We start from the raw sequence: 22,776 nt of genomic DNA, 5'->3' as shown, positions 1-22,776 counted from the left end.
TTGAAGGAAATGACAACCACCATAGAACAACCATTGTTTAAAACCCATGCAGCTAAGTTGCCTACCATTTTTCCAAAAAGAAAGGAAAGGATTAATACTTGGCAGATATTTTGTAATAACAAATTTATTTCTGAAATGACTTTTCAGGCAAACTGAAATGTCAAATCTAATATAATCAGGCAATTGCATAAAGAAAATGCAGACAGGATTTTAAATACAATTACTTTATCATTGTAACTCTACAGCAATATGTAAGGAAACAGCGTTATTTGTATAATTGTTTTGGCATGGTAAGGCAAATGAATCAACACAGAAAAATAAAAATCCCCTCTAATCTATGAGTAAACAATCGTATGTTTAGGAAGTATACAACTATATTTTATGAAAAGTATTGCCGTCAGGTAATTACAACATACACTACAAAGCAATGGATCAACTATGAGTCAAAAGAACCAACCATTTCACAGGATATGGTATTTTAAAAACATTTTGAGGATTTAAATCTGCTTGCTAAGGCAAATAGTGCAGAACTTGAGAACACAATTTCATTATCCTCGGCTGCAAACCATGCCAGCACACAAATATATAACTCCCATTAAATCTAAAATTTCCATCATTTAAAAGCAGTAGCACACAAACATTTATTTGTCATGTAATTAAATTTAATACATAAAAATCTTACTACATCAGCCTGAAGTTTGTCTGATTTGCAGAGTCAGAGATTATAAATTAGCTTTTGGTTTGTTGAATTCTATTACTTTGTCAGAATAAAGTTGAGCAATCTCGTTCTTAGTAAACCCATATTCCAGAAGTATCTCTTCTGTGTGCTCGCCTATGAAAGGATCTCTTTTAAGCGATGGAACAGCAGGGGTCCTTGAAAGTAGAGGAGCAGGTCTAGGACTTATCTCTTCCCGATCATTTTTGATAAAAGAACTTCTTTGTTTGTTATGCTGATGTGCGGCAGCATCATCAAAGGACAAAACAGGGGTCACACAGGCATCAGTTCCATCAAATATGCTGCACCATTCAGTTTGTGTCTTCTCTGCAAATATGGATGCAAACTTTTTCTTCATTTCAGGCCAGTCAGAGAAACTCAACTGATCGGGAAGTTTGTCTGAATCGAGCCCAAGACCTGAAAGAAGAAAATCAAAGCTAACCATGTTTCTCTGGAAGCTTTTGTTCTGCAGGCAGTCCAACGCAGCAGAGCACAGTAACCAGAAAAACTTCATTGGGATATCTATGACTGGGGGAGCAGGGATCAGAAAAATAAAATGTTATACTATTTGCATTAGACTAAATTGTATCAGCTACAGCCTCTTAACTACATCGAGGCGCTGGAGTGTGTCCAAAGAAGGGCAACAAAGCTGGTGAAGGGCATAGAGAACAAGTCTTAATAAGAGAAGCTGAGGGAGCTGGGGTTGTATAGCCTGTAGAAAAGAAGGTTCAGGGGAGACCTTACTGTACTTCACAATTACCTTAAAGGAGGTTGTAGTGAGGCGGGGATCAGGCTCTTCTTCCAAGCACCAAGTAATAAGATGAGGGGAAATGGCCTCAAGCTGCACCAGGGGAGGTTTAGGTTAGATATTAGGTGCAGTTTCTTCACTGAAAGTGTTTTGCAGCATTGGAATAGGCTGCCCAGGGATGTGGCTGAGTCACCATCCCTGGAGGTCTTCAAGGAATGTGTAGATGTAGCATGGTTTAGTGGTAGACTTGTCAGTACTAGGTTAAAGGTTGGATCTTAGAGGTCTTTTCCAACCTGAATGACTCTATGGTTCTGTGAACTAAGTTCACATAAATGCTCATTTCTGTAATTTATAACATCAAAGGAGCAGCAGCTGCCTCGAGATCACATTTTGTCCTGAGAACACTTTCTACAACAGAAGCTATGTCACAGAAGCTGTCTGGAGTCCAACACGACCAGGTATTTCCATGCTAGAGATGAGAAGACAGTGTGGATGGATAAGCTTGGGCTTGATGTGAACAAGGCCGCTTGGCAGCAGGCACCTGCAGGCTAACTGATCTGCTTCTCGGACTCCCTCAGTCCAAACAGACTCCAGCAACATCTGCTGCTCTCACCTCCTTGGCACGTTCCCCACGTTCAAACTCTCCTGCTGCTGCTCTTTTGGACGAGTGAAACCCACAGCCCTCACACTCATGCTTAAGAGCCCAGCTTCCCAGAAGGTCGCTCATATGGACCACCAGGTATGCAATACACACACCTCTTCTGAGACACAACAGCAGAAGATCGACATGCAGGCTTTGTACTGAAAATTTTCTGAACTAGGGGACCCCTAGGTCCATTTCCCAACTAAGCACCACTTCTCCTCTTAGTGTGGAGTTCACATCTCTCCTGTGCAGCCAGTTTCCTGTCTCAGTTTCTGTTCTCATGGATTCTGCTCCCTGCACTCTATATTCCAAGGAGACAGAAGAATTGTTACAATTTCTTCTAGGGCTTACCGCAAAAAGGAATTAAGAAACAAGAAAGAGACAACACAATTAAACCACATTTTCAAGTTAGAGATAGCATAAACATAATTTACAATATCAAATAGAATTCAGAAGTGGTATACTGAGGGCTGCCCAAATAATCACACCTTTAAATTTACTACATTGAATGAAGCAGATAAAATCCAGAAGAATCAGGGGTAGGAGAGAAGTTAATCTCAGAAATTAAGAAAGGTTTGAGAACAATTATTATCATAATGCTTTACAAATAAACAAAAAGGGGGCTTCTTAGAAAACAGCTTTGTGTAAAAGGCAGAGAAAATGTGGAGCTCTGCAAATATTTAATGTCGAGACTTCTTATACGTTTTGATATGGCTGCTATCAGATTGATGATCTGACTTGCGGTTGTTAACAGGCTTGGCTACTAGATGCCTGTTTGCATGTAGAATGTACACAGAACTCCTCTCATCTTCAGCTGTAGATAGAAAGTAAAAAAAAAAAAATTTTTTTATATTTTCCACTATTTCTACAGCTTCCTTATCACTGAAAGAGGTTGAAATATAGATAAGCAAAACACAGAATGGAGAAGATGACCATCTCCATTCTTCTGCTCTTTAATATCTTTTTCCTCATCATCTCTACTATGTGCACTTGTTGGGTCTCAGTCTCTTCCAAATTATATAGTTATCATAATATGAAAGGAGTTTGACTGTTGCTCACAAATTCTTAAATAGTAACTTTGAAAAAAAAAACACATGCATTGAAATCTAACTTTGGTATTGCAAGGTATGATGCAGAGAGATTGCTAATCTCCAGATTCAGAAATACTGCCTTGCAATAGTTCAAATTTAGAAGAAAATCAACACAGCCAAAGGCAGAATAAGAATTCTCACAGCTTATTAGAGATTCCCAATGATATCTGGTTAAGTATCACTACAAAGTAAACACTTGTCCTAAGCAAGTTACCAAGTTACATGCACCTTAAATCACTAAACTTAGAATCTACTATTTATAACCATTCATATCATCCTCAAAAAGAGATAACTAAAGATTAGTCATAATGGTAAAGTATCCATAATTAAACTGAACCTAATGATGCTTACAAAATCTTCAAAGTCTAGTACTGAAGATGAGCAGTGCTGGACAGTTTACCCAAGAATAGGACATGAGGGAAATTTACCTTCCACAACAGTTAAAGCTAAGTGACAACATTCTATTTGAGACTCCATCTCAATGCATGAAATCTTGTCAATTGGAAACACCATCTGATAAACACTGATGTACTTATTAATTATATTTGGGTTCCACTAGTCAGCTCAGTATGAATAGAGCTCTACTATTATCCCATTACACAATTACATTTGAAGACCATGCCAGATGGAAAGTTGGCTGAATCTAGCCATACATGCTCTAGTAAAATAGAACAATATGTAGAACCTGGAATTTAGTATTACATGCTCATTTTCCACTGACCACTGAAGAGCTCAGCTTTAAATAGTATGAACTGACAGCATTTAAGCACTAAAGCTTCTCATTTTCCAGCTTGTGCTAACCATTTGTGGTGCAGATGAACAGAATCACAGCAGGAGTGACTGAGTCAACAAGGAAACAATTACACAGCACAGAATTGTTTGGGATACCACAGAATGACATATTTCACCCAATATAATCAAAAACAAAATAGCCTTTACAAAGAATATCTGGTAGAGCAATCAAAACTTGTTTCCAAGTCTCTCTTGCTCCGATTTCCATCCAGCAATTTTTGTTTAGAAAAGCCTAATAACCTACTCTAGTACAGCCTTGACGTAATGTTTTTTGAAAAAGAAAATGTAAGTCTCCTTGTAATGCTATTGCTATAAGTCTCCCTTAAATCATAAAATCACAGAATGGTTTGGATTTGAAGGAACCTTAAAGAAGAAACCTTAAAGACCACTTAATTCCAGCCCCCTGCCATGGGCAGGGACACCTCCCACCAGCCCAGGCTGCCCACAGCCCCATCCAGCCTGGCCTTGAGCACTGCCAGGGATGGGGCAGCCACAGCTTCTCTGGGCAGCCTGTGCCAGGGCCTCACCACCCTTCCAGCGAAGAATTTCTTCATTGTTATCTAATCTAAATCTACCTTTTTTTAGTTTAAAGCCATTACTCCCTGCCCTATCACTCCACTCCCTGACAAAGAGTCCCTCCCCAGCTTTCCTGCAGGCCCCCTTTAGGTACTGGAAGGCCCCTGTGAGGTCTCCCCAGAGCCTTCTCTTCTCCAGGCTGAACAACCCCAACTCCCTCAGACTGTCTCCGCAGTAGAGGTGCTCCAGCCCTCTGAGCATCATCGTGGCCTCCTCTGGACTTGCTCCAATTAGTCAATGTCCTTATGCTGAATGCCACAGAGCTGAGCTGAAGGCAGTACTCTTAGAGCGTGCCATAGCTTTATTGAGAGGTATATCTACAAATTATTTATTAAAGCAACACTTTGAGAACTCTATTTCTGCAGAACTTCTTGAACGAACTGTAGGAAAATTAGGCACCTATTTTCTCTGCTTAAAGTTTCTGAAATAGTATTTGTAGAAAGTGACAGTTTATATAGACTACCAGACTAGCACCAGAGTGTCACTAAAAGCATCCACGGCTGTTCTCTAGGTTTGCATTGGTAATAATAATTGCCAATGTTTTGGTGCAGCAAGAAACTGGCCCTGCTAAGTTCCTGTACAAAATTTAAGGCTTGTCATGATAAACAAATTCAAGTAGAACTTAACATTATGTGTGACAAGAGCGTTTAAAACATAACAAGGAAACTGTTTGTCCACCTTGCATGTCTTAATAACAACGTTGTATCAAATTCAGTACATTAACAGATTTTTAATACAGTACACCATACTTCACAATCACTAAATGGAAAGCCCCGTGGAAATCCTTCATAATGATGTAAACTATATTTTTCAAGTGCTTTCTACGTTCTTCCATCCTTTCAAATAGAAGACATACAATGTAGTGAAAGGATTATCAAATAAATGTTCAGAACTTCAGAGACTGTTTCTGCTTTTCACATAACTGTAAATTTATACTAAGTTCATCTGATACAGTAGAGTTCATGCCACATGATAATGCAGAAGCAACCTTTGTTTCTTACTTGATATATGAAATTTCCTGTGTTCTGCATGCCTGCCTTAGACTGGCTACAGCAATACTAAGCACGTACTGCTGAAAATTAAGAGAAACTTGCAGAAGCAATTTACAGGTCTGCTGGAAGACATTCTGTCTCTTTTTATCAATATATTGAGACTTAACATTAGTAGCACATGTTCCCTACATATGACTTCTTGTAAGATGCAAAGGTATTTTCATTATTCATTGGCTGACTTCAGCAGTAATAAAATTAATATAAGCAAAAGGATTACAGCATGTTTGTGAACAGGAAACAGTCTGTAATGTAACCAGAACACAACTCCTGATACTGCAGCTATTACAGCAATTATTTACTGCATCTATTTTATATAGCTTCAGTTTCTCATATAACCTATTTTCTTCATAAACCTGTGGTAAGAAGAAATTTAATTTTCCCTGCTGAGCACAATCCAAAAAGCCAACAGTTTTCTCAAACTAAAATACTGTATTTTCGTAAACTTAGTAAGTTTCCCTCTGCAGATCCTTAAGAAAAAACTTTCCTCACTATTTCATTAAGTGCACTCAGATCCACTGAGCTCCTAACTCTGCAGGAAAACAATGACGTAAACTAAAAGCAAAAGGAAGATAGTTTCACTTCTGCTCAATGAAATTCTGGGGGCAGTGACAACTGGTTCAGAAATCATGTTCCTTTCTCACTTCTGCACTCTTTAAATCTCCGACCATTACTTCTGCAACATACAAATCCTTGTGTTCTCATTATGTAGGAGTGGGAAAAGTAACCTATTCTCTGAGTATGGACAGAGAGACAAAGTGGCTTTTGAATTTATTTTATCTGGAACAGCACCAAATTGTTTACTAGCAGAAATGACCAGAACTGGGGGGGGGGGGGGGTGGAATGTGAAATAAAATTATGGAAACCGTAACTGGAACATACCATTTAAATCTACTTCAAAGCATGGAGTTAATGCGTTAAACAGATGACTCAAGTCAAAGCTCCTTGGGTTTGTGAAATAGCAATACAGTTCTCACAAGCAGCTTTCTCTTCCCTATAACATTCGCAGGCTTAAATTCTGAACTGAATTTCTGCAATAGATATCCCGGAAAGGAAAAAAAAATCCCTAAGCCACAAGAAGAACCAGCTGTTCTAATTTAATACACTATTGCTTCAAAAAGGCTGCAAGAAGAGCTACTGAAGGGGATAATTATTTTCTATATGGACGTCTGAACAATTCACACAAAGACCACTTATTTTAAACACATTGTTGTGCAAACATCTGAAGTTCAGTCTGATATTTTAAACAACACACTTTTACAGAATAAACAAAGAAAACTAGTGAATGGAAATAAGCAAAAGTTGTAATTAAAGGCAAAAAGCAGCACTTCCATGAAGACTGCAGTCTGTATGTTGAATTTTTGACAGAAGCACACTGAAACACAGGTGCATCTGTGATTACACATCATCTATCTACCTACATATAAGTACATAGGTTCTTTATTGGTGGAATAACTGTTTTTGAAATTTCAGCTGTTAAAAAACAAGCCATTTATGTACATTTTAAGCAGATGGAATACTTTTAGGCATGAAAATAAAGTTCCTGAATGTGGATGCCCCAATATAGGCAGAAAAATTTATAGTTGCTGCTCAAAGTTTCTGAAAAACCACATAGAGAAAAACAGAATTTCAGCATTTTCCTCGGGAAATAGTTATCTAGATAAGACAGAAACTGGTCAGTGGTCATGTTATATTGCCTTAACACTGGATTAATTCATTACAGGGATCTTGTTATATAACATGACTGGCTGGCTGCCAGAGAAAAGGCTGAGTCCTCACCCTGTGGCAACAATCAACACAGAATGCCAGAGTGTCCAGCAAAGGCTTTGTGAGGCATAGTGACAAACCAACATCTGACTTCATTGCAGCATTTAAGAACAAGTATAGATTCTTTCCCACTCCTGCAGCTTAAAAGTAAGTACTATTCAACTAAATCTCCAGAGAATAATAAAATACTGCAGCCATGAATGCTGCAGGCCAGTGTTTGATCACTTCAAGCCAAACATATGGGTGTTTGAGTAATCAGCTTTATTCTTTTCTTTTTTCCTTTGTATTTAATACAGGCATTCTCCCTAAGGACATGTACTGGAATTCCAATTCCCTAACTTTCATAACAAGGGCTTAAATTTTACTTTGATACAGTTTTATATTTATTTTTGATCCCCAACTATTTCTTGCAATCAATATATATATATATATACAAAAATCCCAAGGCATTGGATGAGAATAACATTTCCAAGAACTGCTAAGCGTGGAATAAGCAACTGTACTTTCTCTTTCAAGAGAAAGTAGCTTAGAACTGGAGCTCAAAAACAGACAAATTACTCTCAGGCCAATGAGAAGAGGAATACCACCATCTTCAGCCAGGAAGACGGCATTTCCAAACTTGGCATCTGATCTGGGTGCCGTCCGTAATGCTGGATATATCACTGAGATGCTCTGTGAGCCTGCCTTATGAATTTCATATATCAACACGTAACAATTCTGATCCTCTCTGCAAATGAACAGCCCTTTTTAGCCACACAGAGGAACAGCCATTTACAGCCGCTGATGTTCAAGAACTTTCTTTGGGAGCACCATAGGTTGCAAAAGAACAATGCCAAAGTCCACAAAATCTCTTAGGGGTTCTGCTCAGCAAAGGCACACCCCATCTCACAACCTCATACCTTCATTTCATCCTGTCTTAGCCATGCTCCTGAATTTCAAAAACTCCTGGAAGTGCAGGTCCTGGCATTGGCTATGCTCTTGTTAGCACAATGTAGCTGATTGGGGCTGAGCTGACAGTAACTGCCCGTGAGAAGGTATCCACCCTACAATTCAAGAAACAACCAGTGGGGAGAAACTGAGCAACAATAAGGAGCTGCTCCACTGCCACCCTCACTTGGCAAAGATTTACCATATTTAAGCAATTCATACACAGAAGCAGTATACATAATGCTGTCTGGGAACATCCACTTCAGGTATGTTCTGCATTGGTACTCCTACTCATTAAGCACAACTCAAATTAGATTGAGAACTTTAGATATATTTCACACTCAGAACACTGGAAACAGAAAATGTATCTCGAATTATTTTGTGAATTTTCAAAATTTTTATAAATTCTGTATGGAAAGTATAATAATCTGCCAAAGGAGCACAATAGAAGAAATCTGTTTGTAAATGAAACAACCGATAGGAAGCTAAAAGCACATCTGATCAAAAACACAAAGTACACAAAAAATTCAAAGGTAAAGAGGTACCGGTGTATTTCTGTTTTGACTACATGGATTAATGATTTTGCATAGAACATCCCAAGTTGCAAGGGACCCACAAGGACCATTGAGTCCATCTCCTGGCTCCACACAGGACAGCCCAGGCCCTATGTCTGAGGGTGCTTGAAACACTTGAACTCCAGCAGCTGGGTGCTGTGACCATGTCCCTGGGGAGCCTGTCCCAGTGCCCGAGCACCCTCTGGGTGCAGAACCTTTCCCTAACCCCCAGCCTGACCCTCCCCTGTCCCAGCTCCATGCCGTTCCCTCGGGTCCTGTCGCTGTCCCCAGAGAGCAGAGCTCAGCGCCTGCCCCTCCGCTCCCCTCGTGAGGGAGCTGCAGGCCGCCATGAGGCCTCCCCTCAGCCTGCTCTGCTCTGGGCTGAACAAACCCAGGGACCTCAGCTTTCCCCCCTACATCTTCCCCTTTTGACCCTTCACCATTTTTGTAGCCCTCCTTTGGACACTCTCTAATGCTTTTATATCCTTCTTACATATAAGAAGTACCATGACCCATTCTAATTTTTCAAACAGATAAATAATATTTTAAAGTCATATTTTAAAAGCTTTTAGTCAAATATAAAAAACATATCCATAGCTGGACAGAAAAAAAAACCCACTCAATTCTGTGATGGAAATTAATTTATAAAGCTTTGTTATTATAAAAAGTTTTTATTTATTAGGAAATACTATGAACTACCCCAATGAGCATTCATTTCTAAAATAATTTCAAGTTTCTTTAAAAAAATTATAGCAGAAATAAATGAATTGCTTGCAATTTTATTTGCAATAACAAAGAATTACATCTTCTTTTTAAGGCATATTCACTTGCCTCTGAATAAAGTGGTATCGAAAAATAGTTGATTAGTTCTTAAGCCTCATCACAGACTACCACTGCTGCAATTTCAGGAGAAAATTTTTAATTTAAGTGTAGTGTCTGGGGATAAGGTCAAGAAGGGATGAAAAACAAAGAAAATTGCTAGAAGAAAATCAGTTGAACTGCTACCATATTGCCCAATTGTTTTTGAGAAGTGTTTGGCTTTCACAAAGAAATCAACATAACTGCTGTCATGAATCAAAATAAAGTATTAAAGCACTCATTCAATCATGCTTCGCTGATGTGAAACAACTACTCCAAGCTACTTACCCTTTATTAACTGCTCATAGAATTGGGGCTCAATAGCACCAACAGCCATGAATTTTCCATCAGAGGTCCTGTAGGTTTCATAAAACGGTGCACCACTGTCTAGTAAGTTCTCACCTCGAGGTCTGTTCCAGAATCCTAAATTTTGCGATTTCCACAGAAAAGAACTTATGTATGCTATTCCTTCTACCTGAAAGATACACAAAACAAAAACAAGAAAACAACAGCTTCAGTAAATTCACTGGCAGGTTACCTTAATTCTACATAAAACAAGACAATAAAAACCTACTATAAAGTTTCTCCTTTGTCAGGATTTATGACAAAATTTCTGGTAAGCAGTTTAATTTCTTATAATTTAGAAGTACTACTTATATTGCATATGTATTATATTGCTCATGTATTATATTGTCTAGAGTTAAAGAATAAGAAGGAGCATAAATGTAATAATGCAGCTCCAGATGCATCACACACTTTCAACACGTTTTCCTAGTTTATAGAACCATAGAGTGGTTTGGAGTGGTTTTAAGGAACCTTAAAACCCACCCAGTTCCAATGCCTTGCCATGGGCAGGGACATCTCCCACCAGACCAGGGTGCCCAAAGCCCCATCCAGCCTGGTATGGAGCACTGCCAGGGATGGGGCTGCAACAGCATTTCCAGGCAGCCTGTGCCAGTGCCTCACTGCCCTCTGAGTAAAGAATTTGTTACATATATCCAACCTGAATCTCCCCTCTTTTAATGTAAAGCCATTCCATGTTGTCCTATCACTCCAGCCCCCGACAAAGAGTCCCTCCCCAGCTTTCCTGCCTTTTAGGCACTAGAAGGCCGCTGTGAGGTCTCCCTGGAGCCTTCTCTTCCACAGACTGAACAACCCCAGCTCCCTCAGCATGTCCTAGTAAGAGAGGTACTCCAGCCCTCTGATCATCTTTGTGGCCTCCTCTGGAGTCATCCTAATTTTAACAGTTCCTGTATGAAAATAAAAGGCTACTGATTTTTCATGTGGAAATATCTATTCATTTCTACCTTTCTAAGTAAGAATTTAAACTATGTGAATCTTTGAGGTACTATGGCTTCTTCATTTAAAATGTGTTGCTTGGCCTCTTTCCCAAGTTCCTGCCACGAATGCTGGAACAATTTTGCCCTACGTTTCTATGAGAAAACACTATGTACCTTCCTCTGCATGTTTGCAAAATAATTGCAAAAGTGTCTGCTTTATTAATGATCTTATCTTTCACTGCTCCTAGTAACAAAAAATTACAACAAAAAATTACAAGTAGGGATAATAACAAATGGGAATAATATTAGAATAAGCTCTAAATACAAATCAGATTTTGGTGCCAAAATTTGACAGAACTACTGACAATCTACCATGCTACTACCCTGTAGACACTTAAAATAAAATAACACCTTAATTTTGGACTGGTATATGCACTTAGCTGGGCAAATGGCAGCTAGGTTCTGCCTGTGGGCTGCTGTAATTCAAAGACGAAAGGCACCAAACATCCTCCCCAAATCCCCGAAGGCATGTCTCCAAATGACACCACACACACCAATGTGGTCACTTTCTTTTAAAACATGAAAAGGGTGACACTGGGAGGTTCCGCTTTAGCTGAACTACACAGTGATTACAGTAATAGTGAGGTGTTTCACTTAATGACTCCCTAAAAGCATAAGCAGCCTCTGAAGTAGGGACAAGAATCCAGAGGCACCGTCCTGCTGGGTGACCTCTATCAGCTCCGTGAGTCTTCTGGCACTTCTGTAGAGTGAAACAGCTCAAACAAAGCTGAGAATAAATGCACACCAACCTAATCTACCCTTCTGATAGAGGAACATTTTTAGGATGTGGGGGTTTTGGTTATGAATACCTCCAGGCTGAGAAAAACCTGCAACCCCAGCCTTCTGTCAGACAGCGGACAGCTCTCACCATGAGACTATTATGTGAGTGATCATTATCTTCCTGCGGCTGTCTTTTCACAAAGAGCGAGTCATTCTTGGTCAGATGCCTACCATCAGCAAAAGACTGCATCTAAATTCTGAGTGAACCTCAAGTGCTGCCCTGTCTCGCATCCCTCTGTTCCAGAAGAGTGTGAGGGTGCAGATGCATCGTTGTGCCTACTGTATTGTATCACAGCATCCACCCCTTGTCCCACGCAGTGTGTGGGAACTATCAGGGTGACTGTAGAGAAACCTATAACCGTTGCAGAGTCAATGAGAAGAGACAGCAAGTAACGCGAAGCAGTTCAGACCAGGTTCTGAGCTATGCAGCTGAAATGCAGGACCCAGTGTCTGCTTTTCTATGCAGTGCAACAGGAACACAGGACACTGAACAAATTCTGCGAACATACCCCTTGACCTGATCGTCTCTACCCTCCTTTCCTATCAGTTTACCTTCACTAACTAGAGGAGTTTATTTTATGTATATTACAGTTCACATGAATGCTCCCAAGACAACTTTTCAGCTTTCAGCACACTAATTAGAAATAAAAGACATACAACAAATTCTTGCATCACAAAAATTCTGAGGACAAACTAGAATTACTAACATCAAAGACAAAAAACAGATGTAATTTTAGATGAGAAAAATTTACAGTGCAATAAAAAGACAAAACTAACACGGTCAGTTTAACAATCCATGAAGTAAGATAAAAACTGAACTAATCCCAAGGACACAAAACTGCTATAAATAATAAATTCATTTTCCCTCTTCTACCTTAGAAAATTCCACCATGTGTCAGACTCATTAACACATCCAGACTACCTAAACTGTACAGCAACTTAATACGCCTATTAAATAAAAAAGAACGTTAAAATGAAATGACAGCTCCAATAGTGCAGTATTGTGATTTTAAAAATCTCTGTTTCCAGGAAACAAAATTAGAAATAAAAACAGGCTCATCAAAACAGTTTATTTAACTGTCTGCTGATTATGATGCACGTATATTTTTCATCAACTGTCTCATTGGAAATCTGTTCAAATAAAAGCCAAGCTTTTCATAACAACATTCCAGAAAAAATACATCCAGCAACACTGCAGAATATTCCATCCATTTCGCAGGACACCAGGAAAATCAGCAGGGAACTGTATATTCCACAATTAATAATGAAACAAGAAAAAGCTGAAGGAGAGAAGATTTGCAGGCTTTAAAAACAAACAAACAACTAAAAAAACACACACACAACCAAAGATGTCCTAATGAGATCTCTGGAATGTGGGATATTAGCAGACTTACAGTGACTCTTCTTGCAGAAAATTCTTTTAATGACTAAAAGTACCAATAGTGAAGATAAACTAATACTCCAAACAGTTGGACTAGATGATCTTTGAAGGTCCTGTCCAACTGAACTATTCTGTTCTACTCTGAAGTAGAAGAAGCATCTTTTTAAGTATTTGAAGACTCATCATTTCTTTTTGTAAAGACACAAACCCTCTCAACGTTCCTTTCTAGGTCATGTTTTCAGACCTGCAATCATTTTTGTTGTGTTCCTTGGACCCCCACAAATTGATGATTTTTTTGGGGGAAGGACAATGGCCAGTGCCAGAAACTGTACTTTCCTGAGGCCTTAGAATGCCTATTAGATGACAAGAATTACTTAAGAAACCTTGCTGGGTCTATTTCCTGTTTATACACCCTAATACAGTGTGTATGTGTTTCACAACAGCATTATATTGTTGACTCATGTTCAGCTTGTGACTATTACAAACCCCCAGGATCATACTTCAGCCAATTGTTCTCACGCTATATTTGTGCGGCGAATTGTTTCTGCCTAAGAAAATTACTGAGCAGCAGCATTGATGAATTTCAGCCAGGTTTTTCAGGTCATTTTCTAATTTGTAGAGGTCATTTTCAATTCTAATCCTGTCATCCAACATGCTTGTAGTTCTTCCCACATCCACATTATCTGTGAATTTACTAAACGCAATCCCTTACCCCTCTTTCATCTTACTGTAGAAAACACAGAAAAAAAATAAAAATAAAAAATAAAATAAAATAAAATAAAATAAAATAAAATAAAATAAAATAAAAGTCAGGGAACAGCACAGGGGGAGAGCTGCAGTATGTCACCCATGTCATAAGGATGCCATGGCAACAGTGACCTGTGAAAACTGCTTTCAGATAAAGCAATAGCCATTTTATGCGATGACTTACTTTCACATTCCAACCTCTCAATTTTAAACCTTACCAATAGCTCCAACCTCCTTCCTTTTACAGACTTAGAGTTGGGAAAAAAAAAATAAAATCCAATCATCCCCCCCACTTCCCCAAGAGAAAACTTACCATGCTTGCATCAATGATCTGTCCTTTGCCAGATTTGGTACGTTCATAAAGGGCTATGAGAATGCCCATTGCACAGAGCACACCTCCACCAGCAAAATCAGCCAGAAGATTGACTGGTGCATAAGGATTTTCAGATTTTCTACCTAACTTTGACAGCACACCTGGTAGTAGAGGAAACAAAGCAAACATAAGTATAAAGTTAATTGTAGAAATGTAGAAACCAATGTTTATGGTCAAATTTTTCTTCTTTTCAATCTATGTGAGCAAATAAAAGCTAAAGTAAACTTCTACCAACAGTTTTCTGATTCCACTCCAGCTCTGTCTTACCAGATAGTTACTCCTTCATTCACAAAATTATTAATAGAGTATCTCAAATCATATTAGTGAAGATGCATTTAATTAAATTAATAAAATAGATATTACCTCATAGATAATCCTTTGATCATTTGGCTCTATAAGGACAAAATTTCATACAAAAACTTGAATGCAATAATTCTATATTAATACTTTGTACACGCATAGAACCTACCACAAAAGAATTCAGTAGGCAATATGAATGTGCTTCAAGAAACTTCAGTAAATTTTTCTTCTTTGAATCTTCTAAAGTAAAAACTCAGATTTACAGTCTTCTGTGCACATAACCCATGAATTAACAATCATAACAAAAGATTTCACACTGACAGCTGCACTTCTGTCCTTTCCTCACACTGTAGTTTTGAAAAACAGGTTGTATATCAGAGGTATGGATGAATATAACATACAAAGGTTACCTCTGACTGCATGCAACACAGACATGGGGAAACTATGCCAGAAATTATGCTGAAATGAAAGACGATAGAGCAAAGGCAGTTTTGCCTCTGAATCTGTTGGCATTTCTCTTCCATCCTGAAGAGCTTTTTTACTGTCACTTCCCTCACAGGTCCCTTTGGGCAAATAAGAAACTCTGCATATGGTCATGTCTCTTCTAAGCCTATAGCCTAATGTCTGAGATTCACAACATACACGGTAAGAATTTCCCAAGAACTGCATGATGGTGAAGCACTATTTAGTTAGGAAGTGCATTAGACTGTTAGCTAAGTGCAAACAACACTCACAAACGAGTTCACAGTACAAAGAATTTTGCAGAGCATATAGTACAAGCATAAAGCCCTGTCACTGACTAAAATCTCTCTTTTAACAGTCTAAAGGTTGTCACAGGCACCATTGAGTTAACATAGTAACTTGTATCTGGAGTTTCTAATGCAAGACAGTTTTATTTGAAAAAAGCCAATGCTCATTAAGAAATTACGATGTTAGATCTCATTTTTCAGGACTGATACATCCCAAATACCTTGTCCTATTTCCTTAAAATTTCATAAAGAATGACTTAAGTTTTAGTGATGTAATATAGCACCAACCAAAATACTACTGATTACATCAGCTCCAGAGACAGAAACAGTACTTTTTGTAAACAGGAAGCACTACAATCTAAGACAGCAATAGACAATAATGTTTGACTCTCTACCTATGTTAATAACAAATTATCATAATACTTTGAAATCATCTCAACATGAAATCACAACTGTTCCAAGCTGTGTCTTTTTCACTCTTTTTGATATCCTGACAATCTTACACAATGAGAGAAGACTGAATCTATCCCAGACAAAACTTCATTCCACAACACTGTGGATCCCCACAGTAGGTGATTCCACATCACATTTGCAGCACCTCTGCTTTGGCCCTTTTCTGGGGCTAAAAGAAATGTACCATGCAGTGGGAAGCTGAGAAGTTTTGGCCCACTTTCCTCCCTTGTGGGCAGAGACAGAAGCAGTGTGAACAGCAGTAAACAGGATCATGCATGACAGCACTGATGACACACTGATTGCTACCATCAGAGTTGGGTAATTTTGTTACTGTTTGTTATTGCATACCTGTAGAATCACGATACTTAAAATCAGCATTCTGTCAACAGTAATTTAATGAAACATAATCCTGCAGTCAAAACTGCTTCATTTTAAACTTCCTTTCCCTTCAGTTGGTATCCTTAGAGATATTTACAGCAGAAAAGAAAAGAACATGAGAATGCTCAAATGGCTTAAGTTGCCTAGTTTTTCTTTACTTTAAAGCAGCTGCTCACAAACACACACAAAATAATCTACAGCCCTTTAGGGACTGTAAAAAGATTTTCTAGGACAGAAGCCCAGTACAAAGACAAAAATGCATAAAAACTTCAGTCCTTTCATTAAAGAGAAAAAAACTTATTCAGATAAAATGGCACACAAAGGAAGGAAAATACTGTACAGTCTGAGATGCCATGCTGATCCAGCCTAACAGCTCACTGCTGCTGCCAAAAGGAACAGTCCAGTCCAGCCCGCATTTCGTCCTTTCTTGTACCAACTTATTGTTTGTCAGATCTCCTAATGAACTGCTTCCCCTCAATAACCCGGCAGAAAAACATCCTCTTTTTTCCTACTTAGTTGTTGACTTGTTAGGGAGCCGAGACAGCTCACACACGGGTTAAGCAAGCTCCATATTTGACTGGAGAGAAACAAGCAGGGAGAAGCACAATAAAGGAGACGGAAACCCTCCTTTCACTGACAGGGACGCTTCAGATCTGCTCAGCTGTTTCATCAGACTAAACCTGAGGTAATCGGAGCTATCTGCAAAGAATCTTTCAATAAATTCTTGAGTCTTGACATAAGGGGAAAAAAAAAAACAAAAAACTTATTCAACAGAAAATTTTACAGCCTACCTGATAAAGCCACATAATTGATGTCATGTCCTGCAGACTTGGCGTATTTTCCTGTCTGACCAAATCCAGTAAGTCTAGCGTAGATGAGTCTGGGATTCTCATGCATAAGGACCTCTGGACCAAGACCAAGTTTTTCCATGACGCCTTAACAAGACAAAGCACAAAATCCTAATTTGCATTTATTTTTAATAAGACTCAAAATATAAATGGTTCGAAGTTTAATTATAAAACAGAAATGAATTGCAATTTCCGAAATAATACATTCTAATTCAGAATTTATATTAAAATATTAATAGTCAGAATGTCACAAATTACCAACAAACTGCATACATTTTGAACGCAAGCCAGTTAAGTCAAAATTAAAGTTTAGGGTCTTTTTTTTCGACTTCTTTTCTGTTTTTATTTCCCCAAAAGCTTGCCATTCAATTTGCTGTACTCTATGTATCACTGAATGAGCGAGAAAGCTACTGAAGGCAGTCATCATTTTACGAAAAAAAACAGCAGACTCTCATGTTTTCCACATTAAAATGACCTGAAATTGCTTCCACCTTTCACTGGAATATACTTTCCTCATCACATTAGCCTCTTCAGTACACCGTGTGTTCCTGTATCTTTTAACTCACCAATGTAAACTGTATATTCCAAAGCCTATTTGCAATGATTACATTCAAGAAAATTTATTTTTTTTTCTAATGCAGACAATAAGGAACTTTCAGAACTCAATGAAATATAGGTTTGGTCAGCATGGGTCTACAGTAATCAAGCCTAAAGTTTTATCTTGCATTCCAAAGTAGTGGCTTTAAAAGAAGCAGATTCAAGTTGCAAACAAATTACAGATTTTTACTGGTTCAGTGTTTGTTGGTGAGACTACATCCTATGATCCGTAACAGGACTGCAGGGAGACGCGGTTTGGAGGGGAACAGATCTACTCTCCTGACAGAACTTCAGTGCCCATTCTGCCCCAGGACCTATTACTACAGACTGTTCATAAAATTACTACATCTTCAAATTCCTTAAGATCTCCTTCTGTTGTATTACTTACTGGGAAGTGGCAAATGATAATGTTAGGGAGAAAAGTGGTGACATTTGTAACACATTTCTACCAATTAGCACCTATTTTGAGAAGCCAGATCCATCAAATAACCAAGACAAAATTGTAAAAATTAAATTAAAGGAAAAAACATTCTCCCTATGGGCAAGAGCAAAGTTTTTAGGATTCATAGTTTAAAACCGGAACTGGGGACAGAGCAGAAGCCCATCCACATGAAGCTTCAAGCAAACTTCAGGATTGGCTTGTATAAAACTCCAACAGCTTAGTACAACAGTCTGAGAGCTTTATCATTTTAAACTTTCAATTAAAAAGAGTTATTTACAGAACCAAATACGTTCAGTTCATAAATTTGCTTATATGACAACAAAGGCACAGCAAAAAAAATAAAAATTCAAAAGTTAGTTTCTGGTGACTGCCTCGTTAATATGTGAGCAAAATTCCCGAAAGCACAAGTGAAAAGTGAGTGTCCCATAACCAGTGGAGCCACAGAATCATTTGTTTAAAGGTTGATGGTACACGTGCATTTAAAAAACCTCTCCTGCTGCTGCCTGGGCCCTCACCGTCTCATTGGTTCCCACCAGCTCCATGTTGGATCACGGATTTGGCTAGTTTAGTCAGAGCCCTGTAAACCTTAATGCCTAGTTACAGAATTATCTGCATTACTACATAATAAAAGCAAGTGTTTATAAAGCCGAAGAGCATGGAAATTTCGACTATATGCAAAAATTAAATAATAATAAAATGTTAGAAAACAGGAGACAATTTACAACGAAAAACTTAATTTTTTACTTTCTCTGCACTACTTCAGAGGGACAAACCCCAAAATATACTCATAAAACCCTATTTTCTGAATGAAAAGCACCGTCACTGATAAATTCCTAAACCACACACAGGCACACCCCGTGCATAAGCATCAGCTGAATGCCTGCGCAGGGCTTATGAGGCCAGAGAGCAGCTCCCTGTTGCTGTGTGCAGAGGAATCATAAGCCCTGCTGTCTGCTGCGTCTTCCCAAGGCACTAACCCTACAAATGTGACTTGAATTACACCAACAGGCCTGAAAACCACTGCAGGAGTGCTGTCCAGGCTCTCGCATGCCTCCTGCTCTGTGACACACAGCGGTGTTGCCCACAACTATTTGTCAAACCAGCCTCAGCCAGGCTGACTTCACTTCGGTGCTGCTCACCACCCTTTCACAAATCCCGGCCGTTTTTCACCCAACCACGGGAAACCAACTCCCAGCAAGCCGCTCCCTCCCCGTGACACCCCAAAAGCCCACAAACTAACCCCAAACCCACCAACCCTCTACCCTGCGACCCTCTCAGTGCCCACCCGCACCCAGCCCCTCGGTGCCCCCGTGGGGGGGGGGGGGGCCCATCACCGGCCCCGCCTCACCGTGGCGGAAGGGCTCGATGAGGACGTCCGCCCCTCCGCACAGCCGCCGCAGAGCCGCCGCGCCCGGCGGCCGCTTGAGGTCGAGCGCCAAGGAGCGCTTGCCGCGGCCCTGCACGTCGACCGACACGGCGGAGCGGGGCGCACGGTCAACCCGCACCACGCAGGCCCCGAAGTCGGCCAGGATCATGCCGCAGAGCGGAGCCGGAGCCAGCCCGGCCAGCTCCAGCACCCGCAGCCCGCTCAGCGCCATGGCGGGGATGGCGGCTGCCGAGCGCCGAGACATCGATCCTCGGCGGCGCGCCCAGCGGCCACAACGGGTCGACGACTCTTAGGGCGGCGCCGTGAGGCGCTCCGGCAGGGCAGGACGGTGACCCGAGACCCCGTACTTCGTCCCCAGCTTGTGGGGACGGCTCGTGTTCCTCTGCCCCTTGCCTCTGCCTCTTCTTAGCGGCAGGTTTCCCCGCCTCGCCTTCAGGTTTCCACGCCTGCAGTAAGATTTCAGTCAGGTTAAGGCGTGCGGGGGTGCTATCCCTTGCGGCTCAGAGTTGGGTGGATAGCAAGGAATGTGAAAATCGACGCCCACTTTACACACACACAAAAAATCACTGGACGTGTTTTACAGGGCAGCTAACTCCATGCCAGTCGTTTGTCCCGGCCTTGTGAGGCTGCTATGGAGGGTCCCTGAGGGCTCAAACCCACACTCAAGGACATTAGTGGATGAGATGATAAAAACTCTTGTTTGTTTGTTTGTGTTTGTTTTTGTTTTCTTTTCTCCCACCAGATTTGCTGTTCAACTGGCCTGTCTGGTCCTGCTACAGCAGCTGTAACCTCTGCTGGAGAAACAGTGCCCACAGCTAGGATAGCAACATCTCAAACAGTTTATAATACCTTGTCAGGACCAGATTATCTGGTTGAGACAGGGCTGTAAAGTGCCCTGTAAAATGCCATTTACATGGCACCCACATGAAGCCATCCATTAGCTCAGTGGTGCTGCAAAGGGAAGATCATGCACGTGAGGGCCATCAGCCCAGCCTTTGCACGTCAGGAGCATAGAGGAGCTTGAGCCAGGAATATCTCCTGTTTCATCATAGAATACAGAATCACAGAGTCCCAGAATGGTTCGGTTTGGAAGGAACCTTAAAGACCACCTTATTCCGACCCCCTGCCATGGGCAGGGACACCTCCCACCAGCCCAGGCTGCCCACAGCCCCATCCAGCCTGGCCTTGAGCACTGCCAGGGATGGGGCAGCCACAGCTTCCCTGGGCAGCCTGTGCCAGGGCCTCACCACCCTCTGAGTGAAGAACTTCTTCCTAATGTCTAATTTAAATCTACCATCCTTTAGTTTCCCCTTGTCACTTCCCCTTGTCCTATCACTACACTACCCTACCTAGATTTCTTGTAGGCCTCTTTTAGGTACTGGAAGGAAGCTTTCTTGAAGTTTTCAGTGTTTCCCCTGCACAAAGCACAGGTACTTTTGTTTAGTTAAATTATACCGGATTTAGTAAAGCCTGTATTCATGTACAGTTGCTCTTTAAATTCAGCCTGCCTGAAAAACAGCCACATTTGACTAGAGGCAATGGTCATTTTATTTTTGTTTAGGCTGCTGACAGGAATGGACATCCATTCAGGAAAAGTGATGGAGCAGGCATCAGATTAACAGGGCTTTTCAAATTTATGTCCTGCTCCCAGTATCTCAGGTTATGGCAGCAAAGAGGCCCTTACAATCAATTTCATGTTTGTTTCATTTATTTCTGTAAATTAGTTGGACTACAAAAACATGTAAAGGCTGCAAATACAAATGCAGAATTTGTTTTAACTGCCATAGTTAGCAAACAGAATAGGTCTATTTCTAGAACACTCTTTATTTTTCAAGTAGACACCTGGTCCTATAATGCAGGCACTGATTGTATCCAATGTATGCTGCCATCCACAAGAAATGGTGGAGAGAAAAAAAAAATACACATTTTTATTCAAATGAAGGTAGCTTGTTTCCTTTATTATCCATTTCCCTTAGAGACACTGTTCCATACACAGGTTTGTTTCCACAGTTACCATGATATTACTGGGACATTGCGTTTCTCTAAGTGATTTTCAGTTTCATTTGTCTCCTCTCAGCTTAGGGTCTTGGAGTTTGTGTTGAATAGGAACAGGCAATTTCACCTTTTTTCATTTCACCTGATATTGTTTAGATTATCACATCCAAATAACACTATAAGCACAACCTGTGTAACCTCTGGATTTGGCTATGGTTTAACTGAGCAATCCATTTATTCTGGCTGTACACCTGCATTTTTGCTACCATCAATCATTCCAATGGATACTCTGTGGCAGAAACATTCAAGTCAGTACCTTATTAAATTATCTTAGTTTCAGGGAAGCAAGGGCACCACTTCATGAGCATTAATTTCACTTTGAAAAATTGGCTTTTAACAAATTAAGAAAGACATGGGTGTGGGAGAGAAAGAGAGATCCTAATTCACCAAGGGGTGAGGCTGATGATCTGAATCCAACAAACTCTCCCAAAGCAGTAAGTTGCCCAGCAGAAACTATGTGCTGAATACAAAGAGCTATCTCTTGACATAGGCTTGCAGTAAGAACAGTGCAATGCTGATATATGCAATACCATTTAATATGTTTCATTAATATGCAGCAGCGAATGGGTGGCTGTATAAATTCAGCGCTGCAGAGGTGTGGGAAGAGAGGTTGTTACGAGGTTAAAACCCCAGTCTGGGTGGCAGGGCAGGCAGTTCTGTTTCAGATCTTGCCAGGCTGCTTTTGTGGGCTTGATTAAATTACTTCAGTGAGTCACTATCCGCGTCATCCTTTGAAAAGTGGACATGTCCTATACTGAAGCTAGTGTATTCCACCGTCAGTGTTGAAAAAATGAAATAATGTATCATATGTTATATCAATTTTTCTGACACAGGTACAGGTACTTCTGTGATGCAAGATGGCTGCACTGCATGCCAGGTTTTTACATTTCATATCAGAGTTATTGTTTACAATTACTCTAATTTTTCAGTCCATCGGAAAAACACTGAGGTAGGAATGTGAATTACAGCTCTATACAAAACCTAGATTCTCGTGGTTCTTTCCTTTCCTTTCTTTCTTTCTCTTTCTTTCTTTCTTTTTTCTTTCTTTCTTTCTTTCTTTCTTTCTTTCTTTCTTTCTTTCTTTCTTTCTTTCTTTCTTTCCTTTGCAAGTATATTATGCACAATTTCATCCATTCTAATGCATGGTTTTAAGAGATACTACTAACAGTTCCATTTGTACTGGTTTCATTAAATGAAAAAGCAAGAAATGCAAAAGAATTGCTCAC

The 22,776-nt window shown here is 40.0% G+C and overlaps 2 protein-coding genes across 3 annotated transcripts in view; both read right to left on the bottom strand.

The window, feature by feature from the left end:
- The window catches only part of SLC45A2 (solute carrier family 45 member 2), a 30,108-nt gene extending 19,961 nt beyond the window's left edge, over positions 1–10,147 (bottom strand). The window contains exon 1 of one of the 2 annotated variants that reach the window (XM_083818155.1): positions 10,009–10,147. The gene's annotated coding sequence lies outside the window, so the exon portion shown is untranslated. Of the gene's footprint in view, positions 1–8,280; positions 8,409–10,008 lie in introns of those variants that run through there. The other variant, XM_083818157.1, reaches the window with a different exon arrangement.
- Positions 109–19,905, bottom strand: AMACR (alpha-methylacyl-CoA racemase). The gene is made up of 5 exons (XM_083818158.1): positions 19,457–19,905; positions 17,013–17,156; positions 14,282–14,442; positions 10,009–10,195; positions 109–1,132 (listed from the first exon to the last, which is right to left on the bottom strand). Exons 1-5 carry the CDS (start codon positions 19,737–19,739, stop codon positions 723–725), a joined length of 1,185 nt encoding a protein of 394 aa, XP_083674284.1. The 5' UTR covers positions 19,740–19,905; the 3' UTR covers positions 109–722.
- Positions 19,906–22,776: the final 2,871 nt, after the last annotated feature.

This window comes from Anser anser, assembly GCF_964211835.1.
Source record: "Anser anser genome assembly, chromosome: Z".
Classification (NCBI taxonomy): Eukaryota; Metazoa; Chordata; class Aves; order Anseriformes; family Anatidae; genus Anser; species Anser anser.
This window is presented reverse-complemented; position numbering and strand designations above follow the sequence as displayed.